This window comes from Brassica oleracea, chromosome C9 (assembly GCF_000695525.1).
Source record: "Brassica oleracea var. oleracea cultivar TO1000 chromosome C9, BOL, whole genome shotgun sequence".
NCBI classification, from domain to species: domain Eukaryota; kingdom Viridiplantae; phylum Streptophyta; class Magnoliopsida; order Brassicales; family Brassicaceae; genus Brassica; species Brassica oleracea.
Window position 1 is genome coordinate 48,496,713 of NC_027756.1, and position 18,080 is coordinate 48,514,792.

General features: G+C 37.3%; 2 protein-coding genes across 3 annotated transcripts; one reads left to right on the forward strand and one right to left on the reverse strand.

Moving 5' to 3' along the window:
• The first annotated feature begins 225 nt into the window (after positions 1 to 225).
• LOC106318086 (nipped-B-like protein) lies at positions 226 to 10,190 on the forward strand. 2 transcript variants are annotated; one of them, XM_013755939.1, is made up of 28 exons: positions 226 to 656; positions 911 to 1,020; positions 1,357 to 1,607; positions 1,678 to 1,777; positions 1,863 to 2,116; positions 2,348 to 2,485; positions 2,613 to 2,724; positions 2,918 to 3,014; positions 3,079 to 3,265; positions 3,375 to 3,806; positions 3,882 to 4,390; positions 4,462 to 4,672; positions 4,748 to 4,798; positions 4,909 to 5,067; positions 5,154 to 5,321; positions 5,407 to 5,706; positions 5,783 to 5,935; positions 6,126 to 6,295; positions 6,479 to 6,587; positions 7,040 to 7,201; positions 7,284 to 7,388; positions 7,490 to 7,723; positions 7,803 to 7,936; positions 8,023 to 8,316; positions 8,398 to 8,809; positions 9,155 to 9,247; positions 9,334 to 9,459; positions 9,558 to 10,190. In XM_013755939.1, the coding sequence occupies exons 1-28, from the start codon at positions 385 to 387 to the stop codon at positions 9,789 to 9,791; spliced, it is 5,577 nt and encodes a 1,858-aa protein (XP_013611393.1). In that variant the 5' UTR covers positions 226 to 384; the 3' UTR covers positions 9,792 to 10,190. The 2 variants fall into 2 exon arrangements, with proteins under 2 accessions (XP_013611393.1, XP_013611394.1); XM_013755940.1 differs by having other exon boundaries at positions 385 to 656; positions 2,378 to 2,485.
• Positions 10,191 to 10,295: 105 nt separating this feature from the next.
• LOC106318087 (biotin carboxyl carrier protein of acetyl-CoA carboxylase 2, chloroplastic-like) lies at positions 10,296 to 12,191 on the reverse strand. Its single transcript, XM_013755942.1, has 7 exons — positions 11,958 to 12,191; positions 11,660 to 11,701; positions 11,449 to 11,573; positions 11,073 to 11,364; positions 10,894 to 10,965; positions 10,734 to 10,799; positions 10,296 to 10,634 (listed from the first exon to the last, which is right to left on the reverse strand). The coding sequence occupies exons 1-7, from the start codon at positions 12,081 to 12,083 to the stop codon at positions 10,611 to 10,613; spliced, it is 747 nt and encodes a 248-aa protein (XP_013611396.1). The 5' UTR covers positions 12,084 to 12,191; the 3' UTR covers positions 10,296 to 10,610.
• Positions 12,192 to 18,080: the final 5,889 nt, after the last annotated feature.

Genomic DNA, 18,080 nt, shown 5'->3' on the forward strand with positions numbered 1-18,080 from the left:
TTGGGAATAAGATTTCAAATTTTGAAAAATAAAAAAATTAAAATTTTAAAGGATAAACTTAGAAAGGTGCAAGTAAGTACCGAAACTATCCCTGCCTACTTACCGAGTGGGGTAACTGCCGATCAATAAAGATTGTGGGGGTATATCGGTAGTTTAACAGGGTAAAAATTACCTTAAATTATCATTTTATGTATTTAATAAAATCAGGAAAATTGCAGGAGAAGCTGTCTTCTTACTTTCCCCGCCAATTGCATCTCAATTCTCCCCTAATTTGTCAATCTAGGGCTCAACTCTCTCTCCATGACTCACAAACTTCCTCCAAAATCTTCCAAATTCTTCGAAATCTGATTTCTGGAAACGCTAATTTTTGAATCCGCGACTTCGATGAGCAATCCAAGCAGTTCCGGATGGGATTCAAGTTCGAATTTGACTCAGTTCGGGATCGGCTTGGCCAATATAGTGCAGTCGGATGTTGCTTCTCACTTGCCGCTCCCCTCGCTACCCATATTCTGCGGCTCGACTCAGCCTGGAGAGTTCAAGCTGTTCGATGAGGCTGGCGAAGGTGTTAGCGGCAACAGGTCGTTGAATCGCAGCGAGATTCTCTCGCAGTCTAGGAGAATCGCTAATATGCTTGAAGAAACTGACGTTTCTTACCTGTAAGTGAATCTGACTCGTTCTTCTCCCTTCACACTCTCTAGAATTGAAATCAGAGAATATTGTTTATGAAGAATCTGTTTCGTTGCTAATTTTGTAAGTCGGCTATCTCTCAAATTGGTTATGTGCTGGTTAAATTCACGGCTAACCTTGAATTTGAGTGTTTTCTGAGATTCAGATTGTGTTTATTTCTGCAGTAGCGTAGCGTAGCTTGTAGAGGGCATCAACTTATTGCTTTCTGATTTAATCTTTGCAGGGATCTTAGAAACGAGGCTAGAGCGCTGAACTGTAATTCTGCGGAGCCTTTGCAGTTATATGACCAAGTTCTACGATGCAATCCTGGAGCATTTGAGTATGCCACCCCTGGTAAATTAATCCTTCTCATTTTTTTTTTCCTTTTTGGTTATATAGTGTGGAGAGTGCTACAAATTTTGAGGAAAATATTGGAAGTCTTTAGGGAGAGAAACCTTTTAAGTATTAGATTATTTAGTTGAGATTTAAGAAGATGCCTTTAATGCTTGATACTAGCAGTGTCTTCCTTCCCTTTTCACCCCATTCAGATAGTAGTAAACCTCTATGCTAGGCTCCACTTGTGCTGACTTCTGAGCTTTAATGATTGTTTGTTTACTTGTTATTGCGCCAGTGTGTGATAGATTTTATATCTTTGTGTTTATTATTTACTACAACTTTTAAGTTTATCAGGCCCGACCTGCGAACCAGTCTGTACCGATGAAGAGCGTCAGCATAGAAGTTCTGAGCCAAGTGTTCCTGTCAAGATTCAACGACAGGCTGATCATCATTTAGGTAGGAGCATCAATCCCGAGCCTGTGAAAAGGGTATTACGATCAAATCATGTTGAAGATCATAGTTGGCATTCCAAACCTTCGATAAACCAGTCACCAAGAGATGATATTTCAACTCTTGATTCTCGACCTGAAACGGTCACCATGAATGTAAGACTATTACCACAATCTTCTTCTATAAGTATATTATGTGCCGTGGACATAACTGAATAAATTGCAGGAATCTTCTGCTTCGAAGAAGTCAAAGGGCAAGAAGAAACGTAAAGATGGCGCTGGCCCTGGTGCGTCTTCAGTTCAGCCAGATTCATCCGTGCTTCAAGGTCGGTCTGTCTGTCCTTTTTCTTTTTCTCTTTGCAGTTTCCCCCCTACCCACGAAATAATAGTAGTTTGCGAATGATTATTTAGAGTCCATCGTTAAAAGCTTTTGTGAGATGGTGGAGGAGTTCTGTGGCAGAGCTGAAGTCCCTGGTGATGATAGGGATGGAGCAGAGTGGTCAGTCGTGCCTGTTGATGAAATTCGTGTTCTTGTGACTGAGTTGATGACTATAAGGTCAAAAATGCTTCTGCATATGGTACCTGTTGATATTCTGTCGAGGTTATTGCACACTCTGGATCATCAGATACATAGGGCAGAAGGCTTGTCCATTAATAGTGAGCATGTGAGTAATTTTCTATTTGCGTCTCTCTCTTGCTTTATGTGGGATTGTTTTCATGTTCCGCTCGACGCATGGACTATTTTATCGTCACAGTTTAGCTATTAATCATAGTTGTTTTTTCTCTGTTTGAATTATATTCTCTTGGACTTGCAAGAATGCTTAATGATGAGCTCTTTTTACTGTGTGTTAACGTTTAGTATTATGAAAATGGCAAATATGTCTTTTTCTTTTCAGCTAACACTTCCTGGTGCAAAAACATTTCAGTCAGATTCAGATTCAGTGGGGTTGGTTCTTGGTGCCCTTGAGTCCATCCATGCATCGCTTGCAGTGATGGCAAACAGTGATATGCCAAAGCAACTCTACAAGGAAGAGGTGATTGCTTCTTAGGTCTTGTTTTCCCTGTAATCTGTTTACGTTTATACGTCTGTGCATACTGCCACCATTTCACCATTTTAACTGACTCAATTTTTTTTTTATTTTTGTAATTTGTATCAATCAGGTAATTGAGAGAATTCTGGAGTTTTCTAGGCACCAAATGATGGCTGTTATGTCTGCTTATGATCCATCTTACCGCAGCGCAAGTAAACCGGCAGATAATGTGGCATTTGAAGGTTGTTTTCCGATTTACTTTGGAAGTTGGGTGTGTTGTACATATTCTGTATAGTGCATGGCATGTGATTCCCTATATCTAGAACTTTAGTTTTATCTTTGTCTGTAAGCTCAGAGATTACCCCTTTGGACTGCACAAGTTATGTTCTAATTACAATAATCTGACATATGGATATATGCCACATGCTTTCCTAGGTGATGATGATGATGATCTCGATCCTGACATGAGCTCAGCCAGTAAAAGGCGACGAACGGGAAAAAGTGGCAAAATGAAGAAGTCGGGAGTGAACAGGTTTACTGATTTGTACCCAAAATTTTGTGATATTATTTTCCCATCTGATATCTCTGTTCCGTAGGATCTCTGGAGCAGTGAATACTGCATTACAGAAACTTTGCACTATTCTTGGCTTACTCAAGGACCTATTGTTCGTAGAAAGGTTGTCTGACAGTTGCATTTTACAACTGTTGAAGACAAGTACTACAACATTTTTGGTGGAAAATATCCAACTTCTGCAACTTAAAGCAATTAGTTTAATCGGTGGTGTAAGACTTTAAACTTAATCCACATCTTTGTTGTGTTTTCGTTTTTTTATATCAGTGTCTTCTTGTCAGGATTTTCTTGAAATTTTGTTAAATTTCGACTTTAATGCAGATATATAATTCATACGCTCAACACCGAACGTATGTGATAGATGAGTTATCTCAATTGCTATGGAAGTTACCTTCCTCGAGACGAGTGCTGAGAACGTATCTTCTCCCTGATGAAGAACAGAAGCAGATTCAAATGGTAACGGCTTTGCTCATTCAGTTGGTTCACAACAGCACAAGCCTTCCTGAAACACTGAGACAGGCTTCATGTGCAAACTCCATAATGGAGACGCCCGTTGATGATGGCTACCTAACTAAATGTCATGAGGCGGTTACAGAAACATGTTGCCTTTTCTGGACTCGTGTCCTTGAACGATTTGCCAGTGCAAAGGCTCAAGATGCCTCTGAGATAAAAGTGATGATTGAGAACCTTGTTAATGATTTACTGACAGCATTGAATCTTCCTGAATATCCATCAGTGTCTCCGATTCTTGAGGTAAACGTAGTTTGTTACTGTGTTTGTTTTAATTAGTCAATGTTTTTTTCCACTCTGACAGGTTAACTCTTGCAGGTTCTCTGCGTCATACTTCTGCATAATGGAGGGTTGAAATCAAAAGATGTCTCTGCCCGGTCAATGGCCATCGACTTGCTAGGTACAATTGCTGCAAGGTTGAAACAGGATTCTGTCCTCTGCAGTGGAGACAGATTCTGGGCGCTACTAGAATCAGATACTGAAACCAAACTTGACCAATCTGTTACAAAAGATTGCGCTCTCTGTTTAGGTAAAAGGGCTGGGAACTTATTAGGCTGTCAAATTTGTCAAAGGCGATTTCATGCAGACTGTTTGGGCTTAAAGGAACTAGACATTCCAAGTCGAAATTGGCATTGCCCATTTTGCATAAGCAAGAGGCAACTTCTTGTACTGCAGTCTTACTGCAAGACTGACACCAAGGGCACTGGAAATTTGGAGTCAGAAGAAGATCCAAATGTGGTTACACAGACAGAAGTGGCGCAACAGATGCTCTTGAATTACCTTCAGGATGCTGGATCTGCTGATGATGTGCATACTTTCATTTGCTGGTTTGTTCCTGACTCCTGTCATGCGGATTTTGCAATTTAGGTAGGTCTTATATGGAATGTACTTTGTGCAGGTTTTATCTTTGCCTTTGGTATAAAGATGTCCCAAAATCTCAGCAGAAATTCAAATATTTCATTGCCAGACTGAAAGCGAAGTCAATAATCCGTAACTCTGGAGCAACTACTTCGTTCTTGACAAGAGATGCTATTAAGAAAATTACTTTAGCTCTTGGACTAAACAGTTCTTTTTCCAGAGGATTTGATAAGATTCTACACATGCTCCTGGTTAGTGAAAGGTTTAGTATGTATCTTTTTTTACCTTTTTATTCTCTCTTTCCTCTAACTGTGTTATTTTTATAGGCTAGTTTAAGAGAGAACTCTCCCATTATTAGGGCCAAAGCTATGCGAGCAGTAAGTGAGCAAAGTTTTGAAACACATAATTATCTCTGTTTGTGGGTAAAACCAGAATGTAGTTATGCTCTTCTTGCAATGATAATACATTCTCATATTGACCATAACAGGTTAGTATAATTGTTGAAGCTGATCCAGAGGTATTGTGTGATAAGCGTGTTCAGTTGGCTGTTGAAGGAAGGTTTTGTGATTCTGCAATATCTGTTAGAGAAGCAGCACTGGAACTTGTTGGTAGGCATATTGCATCACATCCTGATGTTGGTTTAAAGGTAAATTGACCCTTTTCCCGTATCGTTATGGTTATATAACGAAATTTTTTTGTGTCTTTGCGGACCTAAGGAAATTTTTTTTGCAGTATTTTGAGAAGGTAGCTGAAAGGATTAAGGATACTGGAGTGAGTGTTCGAAAACGAGCCATCAAGATAATACGTGACATGTGTACTTCAAATCCCAACTTCTCTGAATTTACAAGTGCATGTACCGAGATATTATCTCGTATCAGTGATGATGAGTCTAGTATCCAGGTAATCTTTGTATTTCAGTATGCATTGCTGTTTGATCTTTCTTGGCCTTACAAGATCTATACTACAAAAAAAAAATTATCCGCAGGATCTTGTGTGCAAAACTTTCTATGAATTCTGGTTTGAGGAACCTCCAGGGCATCATACTCAGTTTGCTAGTGATGCTAGCTCCATTCCAGTGGAAGTGGAAACGAAAACTAAGCAAATGGTGGGGTTGTTAAGGAAGACCCCGAATCACCAGCTTCTTGTAACAATTATTAAGCGTGCCCTGGCCCTTGATTTTTTCCCTCAAGCAACCAAAGCTGCTGGTATCAACCCAGTTGCTCTTGCATCGGTACGCCGGCGCTGCGAGATGATGTGCAAGTGCTTACTGGAAAATATATTACAGGTCAACATTGATGCTTCTTGTCTGTGCATTGCTGGGTTGGTCAAATACCAAAATCTAACATCCTTTATTCTGCCAGGTAGAAGAACTGAGCCGTGGAGAGGGAGACGTGCAAGTGCTTCCTTATGTACTTGCTTTGCATGCTTTCTGTCTGGTGGATCCTGGGCTGTGTACACCGGCTTCAGACCCTACGAAGTTTGTTATTACCCTACAGCCGTATTTGAAGAGTCAGGTTATATATGGCCACTATGATTAAGATTCTTGTAAATAAATGATTCTGTTATGAGCTTCGCTATGCTTGTTTTCTTTGAAAAATGGTGGTAGTTATCCTGAGAAGAAATCATGTGTGAAAGGTGTGTCCGTAATAGTATCTCAAGCTTTTAAATGTTGCTAACCTCCAATTCGTCATGTGTTTGTTGCAGGTTGATAGTAGAATAGGAGCACAGTTACTAGAGAGTATTATTTTCATTATCGATTCTGTTCTACCCTTGATCCGCAAGCTTCCTTTTAGTGTCACAGAAGATCTGGAGCAAGATCTAAAGCATATGATTGTTCGGCATTCATTTCTAACGGTTGTTCATGCATGCGTTAGGTACCCTTTATTACTCAGCAACCCTCATTCCTGGCTCTATAGATCGTTTTTGGCTTTCACATACGTTCATTTTTATTTGGACGATCACGTATCTACATGGAATATGCAGTCAAGAAACACCACTCATCTGTTTTTTAAGGATACTACCTTCTATCTGATTAGTGCTACCCTTCAAATTCGCAGGTGTCTTTGTTCTGTGAGTAAATTGTCGGGAAAAGGTGTTAGTGTAGTGGAGCATCTTCTTCAGTTCTTTTTAAAGCGGCTGGAGGCCCATGGGTCTGATAACAACCAGGTGAGTTTTCCTTGAAAAGATCATGCACTAGAATTTTATTGTGGTTCAACATTTTAAGTCTTGTTTTACTCTTGTTTCATGCCCATGATTTTACAAGTGGTTTTTTTCTGGGGTCGGTATATTGTACTGTTGTAGCTTGCGTTTGTGTGCGTAAATCAAGTTGCATCTGTACTTTAATTTGGGCCTTTTTTTATTCTAGTTGGACTGGTATCTTGTTTATAGTTAAGCAGAGACAGGTGATGTCGTTTTGCTCTTGCTTTTATAAGATCATTATTCTTTTGCTGATGTTGATCTTCATTGTGGTTTTACTGCCTAAGATGGTAATATTCAATGTTTACATATATCCCACCTGAGGGCGAGTGTCGTTTGAGTTGTGATGACTGTTATTCTTTACAATGTCCAGCAACGGGTTACCTTGAAGCTAAATGGTGAACAATTTCTTGCTAACGCAGATTGCTGGGCGGTCCCTTTTTTGTCTTGGCTTGCTTATTCGCCATGGAAACTCTCTTATTAGCACCTCAGGTGGCAGGAAATTTAATCTCTCCGGCTGTCTCAGTTTGTTCAAACGACATCTCCGCGTGGAAGATTTTTCGTTGAAAGTCAGGTCTCTGCAGGTATAGTACATACTGTGCTAGTGTCTTGTACATTCTCAATATTGCATTATGCTAGAATAATGGTGACCCCAAACTCATGTAGGCTCTAGGTTTTATTCTAATTGCGCGGCCTGAGTACATGTTGGAAGACGACATTGGAAAGATAATCGAGAGTACATTATCAGATGAAGCAAACGGGCGTATGAAGGTAAATATCGCCCATCTATTTGTGTGTTTTCAGTTACTATGGCATACATTTGTTTTAGGCATGCATATGCTTACATCCTTTTATTTTAATGCTCATTCCAGATGCAAGCATTGCAAAACATGTATGATTACCTTCTTGATGCGGAAAAACAATTGGGATCCGATAAAGCTGGTGATATCACGGTTAACCCAATTGAGCAAGGTGGACATACTGTACCTGTGGCCGCTGGTGCAGGTGACACCAACATTTGCGGAGGCATTGTGCAGTTGTATTGGGATAAGATATTAGGTAGATGCTTGGACTTTGATGATCAAATTCGCCAGATTGCTCTCAAGGTTTGCTTTTTTATATTATATAATCTTTGCTCATGTCTCTTTGTTCTACTGTAAATTAATGAGAGATATTCTCCCGCAGATAGTGGAAGTTGTGCTACGTCAAGGTCTTGTTCATCCTATTACATGTGTTCCTTATTTGATTGCCCTTGAGACAGATCCTCTCGAGGCTAACCAGAAGCTGGCCCATCATTTACTAATGAATATGCATGAGAAGTAATCCTCTTATTGTATTTTACAAAATTTTACATTATTCGCTCACCAATAATTGGCTCACTAACACACCTCGACATTTTCATCAGGTATCCGGCATTTTTTGAAAGCCGTCTCGGTGACGGACTTCAAATGTCGTTCATCTTCATGCAATCGATAAGCCAGGTCTCTTCAGAATCAAATCAAAATCTTCAGCAGAAGGGTTCAACAAACATGTCGGGAAAAAATGATCATAATACCACTCTCACACAAGCTAGACTTGGAGTCTCTAGGATCTACAAGCTTATCCGTGGAAACCGGATTTCTCGGAACAAGTTTATGACATCTATTGTTCGCAAGTTTGATAATCCAACCTGGAGTGGCTCAGTGATATCCTTTCTGATGTGAGTTTTCGCTGCTACAAAAAAAACTATATAGTCTCTCTTAGGTAAAATAAGCACTAACTTTTCTGTCTCTCTTAACAGGTATTGCACTGAAACCCTTGCGTTACTTCCATTCACAACACCTGATGAGCCACTCTATCTTGTATATTCCATAAACCGAGTTATACAAATCCGCGCTGGTGCAATCGAGTCAAATTTGAAGGCTTTGTTACACAAAGATTCTGCAAAGCCTCAGCATGGAAATGGAACATACCAACAAGATCCGATTCTTGGACAGATTCACATGATGGACCTAAACACAAAAATGCAAGAAGAACAAACGCATTGGAATTCGGATGGTCATCCAGCTCCAATTGATCTCAATGGAATAGTATACCAAGATCCGAGGGATCAGTTTAATTCATATCAAACCCACAATGGAGAAGCAAATGTGAACGAAATGACCTCATCTGATCCGCCTGCATTGTCCACCGATGATCTGCAGAAAATTAAGGTACTTCTTCATACTTTATTCTCCTCTGATTCCTAGGGTGTTAGAGTTGGGTCTGAAACTTTCACCTCTTCGGTAGGAAGATTAAACTAATGTAAACCGGGTCTTGCACAGCTCAGGCTATGGTTTGATTTTAATCAAATATATACTCAAATTGTTTTTAAAATGTTTCAATTTGTGGAGATAGATTCTTTACAACATTTTTTTTTGGGGTTGGCTGCAGATCGGCCAAGTTCCATTACATATGATTTATCCAATTTGAGCACCTCTTAATATGATCGTTACTTGTTTTTATAAATATATGGCGTTTTTAGTCTCATGGCAGTTTCTCTTTTGGTGCTCTTTCAGGTTGATTGCTTATCAGCTATAGCTTTACAGCTTCTTTTGAAGCTCAAGAGATACTTAAAAGTCACGTACAGCTTAAATGATGACCGGTGCCAAGTACGATTCTTTCTTTCGAACTTGAATACCTTTTTTTGCTTTCCTTTTTCTTTAAGCTGAACACGAAAACGTGATTGTGTTCTCAGGCCTATTCTCCAACGGAACCATTGAAGCCAGGAGATCCTCTGTCTAAACAGAACATTGCCTTTGACCTCAGCAAAACTCGCACTGACTTACCTTCAACATATCAAGACTTGGTTCTGAGATATCAGGTAAAAAGCCGCCCTAGAATTTTTGTCCTCCCCTCTAGAATCTTAGATCCATGGGTAAAGAAATGATCATTTTGTTGCATTCAACTTCTCTATTGCAGGAGTTTAAGAACGCGATGAGAGAAGATACACTTGACTACACCATTTATTCATCAAACGTCAAGAGAAAACGCCCAACGCCAAGAAAAAGCTCAAGATCTGCTAAGAAAGCAGTGGCCTACAATGAGGACGATGATGATGACGACGATGGTGACAGAGGCTGGAATGGAGGAGGAAGCAGTGGTATGACTGCTCGGAGACTAAACTACAGTACCAGAAATAGCAACAGAAGGTAATGTCAGACGGCACTGGCTCCTGTTTTAGATCACTACTATATATACAGCAGCAACGAAAAAGAGAATCAGAATTGGCGATATTATTTTAGGCTCTCATAAGTCATAACCCCAATGTACAGTATGATTTCTTACAAAATTAGGAAGCCAGGAACGAATTGGTACGCACGTTGTATAACCTTTTGTTAGGATGAAAAAGAGAAAAGAAATTGAAGTAGAAGAATATTAGAATAGGTATTTTGTCAGTTTGCTTTTGGATGGCATTCAGTATTCACTATTGATTTGTACCCCTTGCCCCTTTCTCATTGTTTAGGAAATGGCGTCATTGTCTATCAACTTGTTAGCTTTATTTATCTTCTGGAGTTATTACAGCTTGTTGGTAATTATAATTTTTAGAACTCTGCTGTAGTTTTTGGTGGGTTTGTTGTTTCGGTTTTGCTTACTGAATCTTCGTAGCCTCTTAGGTGAGACTGCGTATATACACTGGTTGCGTTTGACCAGACTATATATTAATAGATGGGATATCCCATAATTGATCGAGCTTTTAATGGACAGACAGACATTTTTCTCACCTAATAGGCAAATTCATAGTACAGCATACTATTAATTTGTCTGATTTGTTCGAAAGACATGCATAACTGATATGTTACCTGATTCTCAAAAGAAAGTGAGTTCAGAAAGTTGAGAGAAAAAAAAAAAATATAAATAGCCGAACCCGAACCAACCTGACCGAGATGATTACTTTTAACGATTGTCAGCACGTCGGTATAAGCAGGAGTTTGATGATGTTCTGAAGCAGCTCAAAATGACAGCTTCTTCATTTCAAGGAACGATGGTAAACAGAGGCTGCACAGTTTATTATAGTATTGAGCACAAGTTAATGATCTCAAAACCAATCCATATAATATACGGGAGAGGGGGAGAGAGAGAAAGATTAGTGGTTACCGTATCAACGCTGACGGGTTTTCCATCTTCAGCCAGTAATTCAGTGATGGTTCCTGACTTCTCAGCCTGTTTTCAACACACATCTTCTTCACATGTTACACAAACACATATAACCCCCAAATATATTGACAATGTACTGTTGTTATAAAAAAAATCACACCTCAATCTCATTCATCAGTTTCATAGCTTCGATAATGCAAACAACTTGACCCTTCTGCACTTTATCTCCGACCTGCACATTGCGTAAAACATACCGGACTCACTTGAAATGTTCAATTACATTTCATTCAGATGATTTTCTCTCTCTCTCTCTCTCTTTTTTTTGGCATCTTCTTGTACCTTGACAAAAGGAGGTTCACCGGGTCCAGGAGACCTGTAGAAAGTACCAGCCATAGGACTCTTCAGTGGAGAATGAGAAGAGGATGGTGCGGTTGCTGTATTCGCTGAGGAGGGAGCAGGAGGAGACACTGGTGGAGATGGAGGCATTGGAAGGCCTGCCATTGGAGGAGGAGGCATCATCGAGTGATAAACTGGAGCTGGTTGCTGCGGTAAGGCTTCCTTCTTCCGAATAACAATCTCACAGTCGAGCTGCTTCAACTCAAGTTCCACTATATCTCTTGAATCCACAAGCCTTAATAACATAACAAAACAAAAGTTTGATTAGTTCTGTGTAGAGAAACAAAACTAAAAGGATTGGCAAGGGAACATGACATACTTAAGAAGACCAGAGACTTTAGACATAAAGTCAGAGAGCTCGGCGGCGGGTTCAGGAGGAACATTGGTCTTGACGTTTCCGTTCAAACATCCACCGTTAGTCACTGGTGTAGAATTAGACACAACCTTCGGGTTTGAAAAAAAAAGTCGAAAATGAGTGAGTAACAAGAAGGTTACATCGTACTATATTAGCTGTGCAAGAAAGCTTTTACCTCATTGGTTGTGGCACGCAACCTCCAGATTGTAGATTGAGTCTGTTGAAAGACGAAGGAAACAGAGGATTATGAATCAGTGTATACTAAGACAGCAACTTGACCGTCCTTGTAGTATAAAATATGTGTAGGAAATGAATACATGAGTTATGAAGCAAGAGTGTCACATCACATTATTCCATTCGATACAGAAGAAGGACGACTTTAAAGTTCCATAGTTCAACATGAGTGTCACATCTCGTAGAGAAAGCTTGACACTTTATTACAGGGATAGAGGAGAGAAGCAGAAGAAAGAAACCTGAGATACATGGGAGACGTGAAAAGAGATCCCACTGGGTTGAGGCTGCCTTCGGATCCCAGGAATAGATTCGACCCGCCGGTTAGGAGCAGAGATCTTGGCGTAAGGAACCGACAATGACGCCATTGTTGAGATAGGATGAAAATGCAGTTTGACGATGTAACCGAGGAAGCACGACGAAGAAGAGATGGTAGAGAGAGATGTTTTACACTATTGATTTCTCCTATTTTTTTTTTTTTTTTTTTTAATAGTATGTTTTTACACTATTGAGATGGTATAGAGAGAGAGATGTTTTTACACTTTTTTTTTTTTTTTTTTGGTATCTAGGCAGCCACATTCCCAACTATCTCCCGTAGAGGGTCCAGCGCCGCAACGGAAGGGATGTTAAATCCGTTGTGGCCAAGGCTCGAACCCGCGTGGCGGGCAGTACAGCTATACCTGCTTTACCACCAAGCCACGAACGCTTGGTTTTTACACTATTTATTTGATTTCTCCTATTTTTTTTGTTCTGGTTTCGATACTTACGAAGAACACCAATTTAACTAACTTTCAACAAACTTTGTCAATACTTGTTGTTGTTACTAGTAGGGACAACCCTCACTTTCTCATGATTTCACTCGTGTCTTTCTTTGTGCCTCACTGTCTGTATCTCTTATTTCTTTGAATAACCCCTTATATACATTTTTACGTGCCGTGTTATATATAGTATGTCTGTATGTGTTCAGCTAAACCCCCATCGATCGATGTGTTACTGATCAATGGCATGTACCTCCGCAAGTTTTAAGAAGGTGCACTTGCTTCCATCAGATCTGCCTTCGTTTCATAAAAGCCCATATGGGTATATACTTTTTTCTTCCTTTCTGAAGGTGGACACTATTTGTAGAAAGACCTTGTATAGGGGTTTTATGTTTTAAATGGCTGTTGAAATAGCCAGAATATACCCATTCCAAAGCGGATTTTGCATTAACAAATACGAAGCCGTTGAATTTTTGTTCTTCACAGAAATTTAAAAGTAGGTTTGCCCCACCTGTTAGTATTCTATGAAGCTCATCTTATATGGCAGTTAATCCAATTTCAAACTGGAAGTTAGTTTTTTTTTTTGGGTAAAAATACTGGAAGGTAGTAGTTATATCTTTCTGAACCAGAACTTAACCAGAGCAAACCGAATTTTATAAAGAAATATGAAATATTTCTAATTTGTTTGGGTGGTAGATCATATTATTAACAAAGCTTTTCAAAGATACTGACAATAGAGAATAGAGATCGCTCATGCAGGAACCAGTTTCGCTCCAAGAAGATGAACTACATCTGATCATCTTGTGTTGTGGTATTTGAAACTTGGGGTCTCAGTGGTGCAGTTGAATGCCTGCTCGACATTTTCAATGGTTAGAGGAAAATAACAAGAAGCAATTGTATCAGCTTTTACTAATAAGCTCATTTGTTCTAAGTAGGTCCTCTACTAACTACTGTCTGTCAAGCCTATGTGTATGCAAAGAGGTTCATTATTCTGATTATTTATAGTTTGGTGGTCTGGTTTTGGAAATAAGTACAGTCTGAGCGAACCAAGGTGCGTGAATCCAAGACTGGGGTTTCACTACGTTGGATCAAGCTAGAGGTGATCTTGATTTGGCTTTCTAATTTTACTATTTATTCTGTATTTATTTAGAAATATCCACCGGAGAAGATCACATAAATAACAGTCATCATGATGTAACTATTAATTTCGACTTAAAACATGAATAGTTTATAGGCGTGTCCGGCAACCAAAATCAACCAACTAATTTGTGGGTCCCAAAAATACCGCTATTTGTAAATTTTCTGGTGGTCAACCGGAATCGAACCTCATGTATTAATATTTATTATTTAAATGATCATATCTTAAATTTTATTCAAAATAATGTGAACTACGATATATTTATGTTTGTTCATATACTTTTACGATACAACAATATTCTACAAACAATTGTTGTAAGATATCATTTTGTAAAATGTGTTTTTTTAACGTCTAGTTAATTATGCTATTACAACGATGAAAAATATTACATAGACAATTCTACAACCGACAATTCTACCACCTTATGAGAATACACGTCTGACTGCGTCATTCCAAGCCGCCCTATGAGATCCATGTCCGATGGTACGCTATGCACCATGCCGAAGACTCTTGTAACATTTTTTTCTTTTCCATAATCTGCATAATTTGGATTTTCTGGGGTTTGAACTCTAGACTTTTTGATGTAGAAGCATTAATGAACATTTAGGGTATGACTGGTTTCCTTGCTACCACCCGCAATCGCAGCTTTTGCGGTTGGTAGCGGTTGTTGGTGTTTTGCAACAATCACTCAAACCGATTTAAACAGCTTCAAATCGCTATAAACCTCATAAATTCAAAAGTTGGGTTCAACTATCGTTTGCGGTTGCGGGCGGTTACATGGAGATTAATTTTTTTAAATAATATAAATACAAAAATAAAAATATTCAATAAAAATTAAAATTGGAATTATAAAAATACTAAAATATATCTATTATATTTTAATTAATATTATAAAATTTTAAAATAAAATATTTTCTATAATTTTTTAAATTTAAAACTAAAACTTTCTAAATATAATTTTTATATTTATTATAATATTATGATTTTTTATATTTTATAATTATATAAAATGTAAATATTGTTAATTTATTATTTAACCGCAGTCATAAGTATCCTACAAACACGCCAATTTCTAACCGCAGAACCAGTCGTACAAATCTCTTAGAACCGCTAGAAACCGCAATCACCCGCATCCGCAAACTCCCGCAACTGCAACCGTTGCGTTTGAACTAGTGCTGCGTTAGTCAAACTATTCAACTTTGTAAAATGTGTTAATAATGAGATTACTCGTAAATTTTTAATATATTAAAAATTACCATATCTAGCAATTACTATTTTTTTTTTTTGATCAAATCTAGCAATTACTACATTTGATTACATAACGGTATGGAGTACGCTGAGTCGCTGACAGAAAAACTGTATTGAGTACATATTGCTGAAAGTGAAAGGTGTTCTATGTGACCGCATTCCAACTCAAAGGTAACATGGCAAACCATATTATTGAGTTGTATAGAAATCAGCTTTTTGGGTGGTCAACGTACACAAACCGTGTTATATTCGCATTTTTTCAGATCTGGTTTCGGTTTTTATTTTGATTTATTTAATATTACATATGTTTCAACCACACTCTTCTCGGTATATTTTATTCATTAAACTAGTGTTAAATAGCTTGAGAAGCACTTCAAAAAGTGTGACTGAGTTTCTAAGCAAAGTGCAATCAAGTTTTGTCCAGCAGACTCCACCGCATAATCACTTAGGTACTGATACAAAATGTTTTTAATAACAATAGATTAAGACGTACATTATTGATACACCAACCCAATCTTCGGGAAGTATATCATAGACTATCAAATGAACAGTGACGCACATAAAACAATGGTTTTTTTTTTTTTGAAAAAAGGCTACACATAAAACAATGTTGTATTATGTATCTACAAAATAATTAACACAAGGGTATCTTTATTAACTATACGTGTAAAGTTGTAAATTGAGAGAAAGATACACATGCATTGTTATTCCTTAACCTTTTGAATTTTCCTTTTTCAGTAAACACTAACACTATTACTGGTGTTTTGATGTATAGGCATGTTCTTTTTCTCGACGAGTGCGGTAGCGTCAGCGGCTTAAAAACAGGAAGAAAATATGGTAATTAACGCCATCATTTTTTGAGTTTGTGTCGATGCGCTTATTTTACTGAGTGTTATCGGTGATGTTAGTGACGCTGAAAAAAAACAGTGTTCATCGGAATTGCCTTCCTGGTCAAACGAGGACGTCGCTGCCATTTATTCTCCACATCCTTAAGCCTCAAGAAACTTACAATTAGGCATTATTTTGAATGCTTGAAGCTGACGTTGCGATTCTTTACCAAACAGGGTTTATCATGTATCTTTCTGATTTTGTAATTTTTTTGATCAAATATGTATCTTTCTGATAATCTGCCGCTAACACCAGTACAAAACGTAGTAGGAAATTATAAGAGTTTTGTATATTGTGTGGAAATTAACAAAGAGATACTTTCCCCATTGCTGGCAAAATCTCTGAATAATAAATGTTCTTTTAAGTTAAAGTAGTTGCATTTATGTTGGTCGGAACACTAGATTGAAAGGAAAAAGGGACCATGAATATTTTGTTCCCAACAGGCAACATATCTTATATAATAAAGAAATGTTCCTCTCTCCTAGTGAATCCACGTCACTAAGTCAATTCTTCTCAGTGTGACATGTGTCCAATTATGTTTTTTCATCTTTTTAATTTGTTTTTTTGGGCTTCATGAGTGGACTTCCGCTTTTATTAAATGAGTTATTGAAAATTATTTTCTAAGCGCAAGTCCACCATCCTCCCTTTTATATAATAAAGAAATGTTTATCTCTCCTCGTGAATCCACATCACTAAGTCAATTCCTCTCAGTGTGACACGTGTCCAACTCTGATTTTTCATATTTTTAATTTGTTTTTTTGGGCTTCACGAGTGACCTTCCGCTTTTATTAAATGAGTTATTGGAAATTATTTTCTTATCCCAAGTCCACCATTCTCCCTTTTCTCCAACCAAAAAAACTGAGATAGACCACGTCTGTAATCCAAACATTTTTTTTTAAATCTAAACAAACTTTTTTTGCGTCAAAAACTCCAAAAGATTACATCTAAGCCTACGATTTAGGTAAATCTGGAAAAAATCGATTAAGTTAAACTGTTTTCTGTTTTTTTTTTTTAGACTGAGAAATATCTATATAATTGAACTAAACAGATAAAATGCTGTCACTTTATGTTGATGAACCGTGAATCAAATCCTAATTTATCAAGTAAAACAGAGAAGAGGAAAGTGAACGACGAAGCATAATTAGATGAAAAGGGAGATTAGGTGGTGAAGAAGAAGATGGGATCAGGTGGTAAAGAAGAAGGTGAGGTGGTTAAACGAAGAAGATGGATGAGATGAAAAGGGAGATTAGGTGATGAAGAAGATGCAGTGAGGAGGTGAAGACGAAGGTGAGGTGATGAAAAAAGAATACGGGCCGGATGAGATAGTGAAAGAAAGAAAAAAATTAGGTTTAGTCGGCTGATAGAGAAACAATAAAAGTACATTTTTTTTTTTTTTTAGTTCAGTTAACCTTTCGTTTAATTTTTATATATCCAATCAAGTTAAAGTCCACTAATAACCCAATAACTAAAGTTCTTTAATACAAAATATGGATATTAGACAAGACAAACTCAATAATGCATTCACAGATCAATTTAACTGGGAAAAAAACTTTACTAGACGCCTAAAAACATGACCATCAATTTAAAAATAATACATAAGTGACATTATTCTCAAATCAGAACCCTAGAATACATCATAATTTATTTAAAATAACATAACTAATAAATTTAGTTATACAACTATAACTTTTATAAAATTTAAATTTAGCCTAGATGTATGGTATAATAACATTTTAAACATTTTATTATACAAAATTCCATAATTTTAAATAAATTATATTTATAAAATAATATATATTTATATTTAATACAAGATTTAGCTAACTGTTAATAAAAACACAACCAATCGATCTATAACACTAAAATATAATTTAGTCTCTTCTTAGAGAGACAATTACCTATCCCTCATGTTAACACGTAAACTTTAAAACATTAATCATCTAGCATTATTTTCGGTTTTTTACTAGGATCTAATGATTTTTGGTTTTATCAATTTGATAGATAAACTAAAATAAAGTGCTAAAACATTTATTATTATTTTTAGCTTCCACTCTGATTAATTGATGCCATATTAGATTTTGTTCAGTTTGGTATTGATTTTGGATTCAAACTAGATCTAGCTTTAAAATAATATTACAATTCAAATTCTCTTTGTATATAAACAGATGAGTTAATATTGCATTTGTATTTTGAGTTTGTTAAATATATGCATATAAATTAAAATTAAAATATTTTTAACGAAAAAATCTGGTTTAGTATGGTTACACTACACTAGCAATAATAAAAAAGGGTACTCTCCTTCAATAAATTATAGTACAACATCATGAAATCTC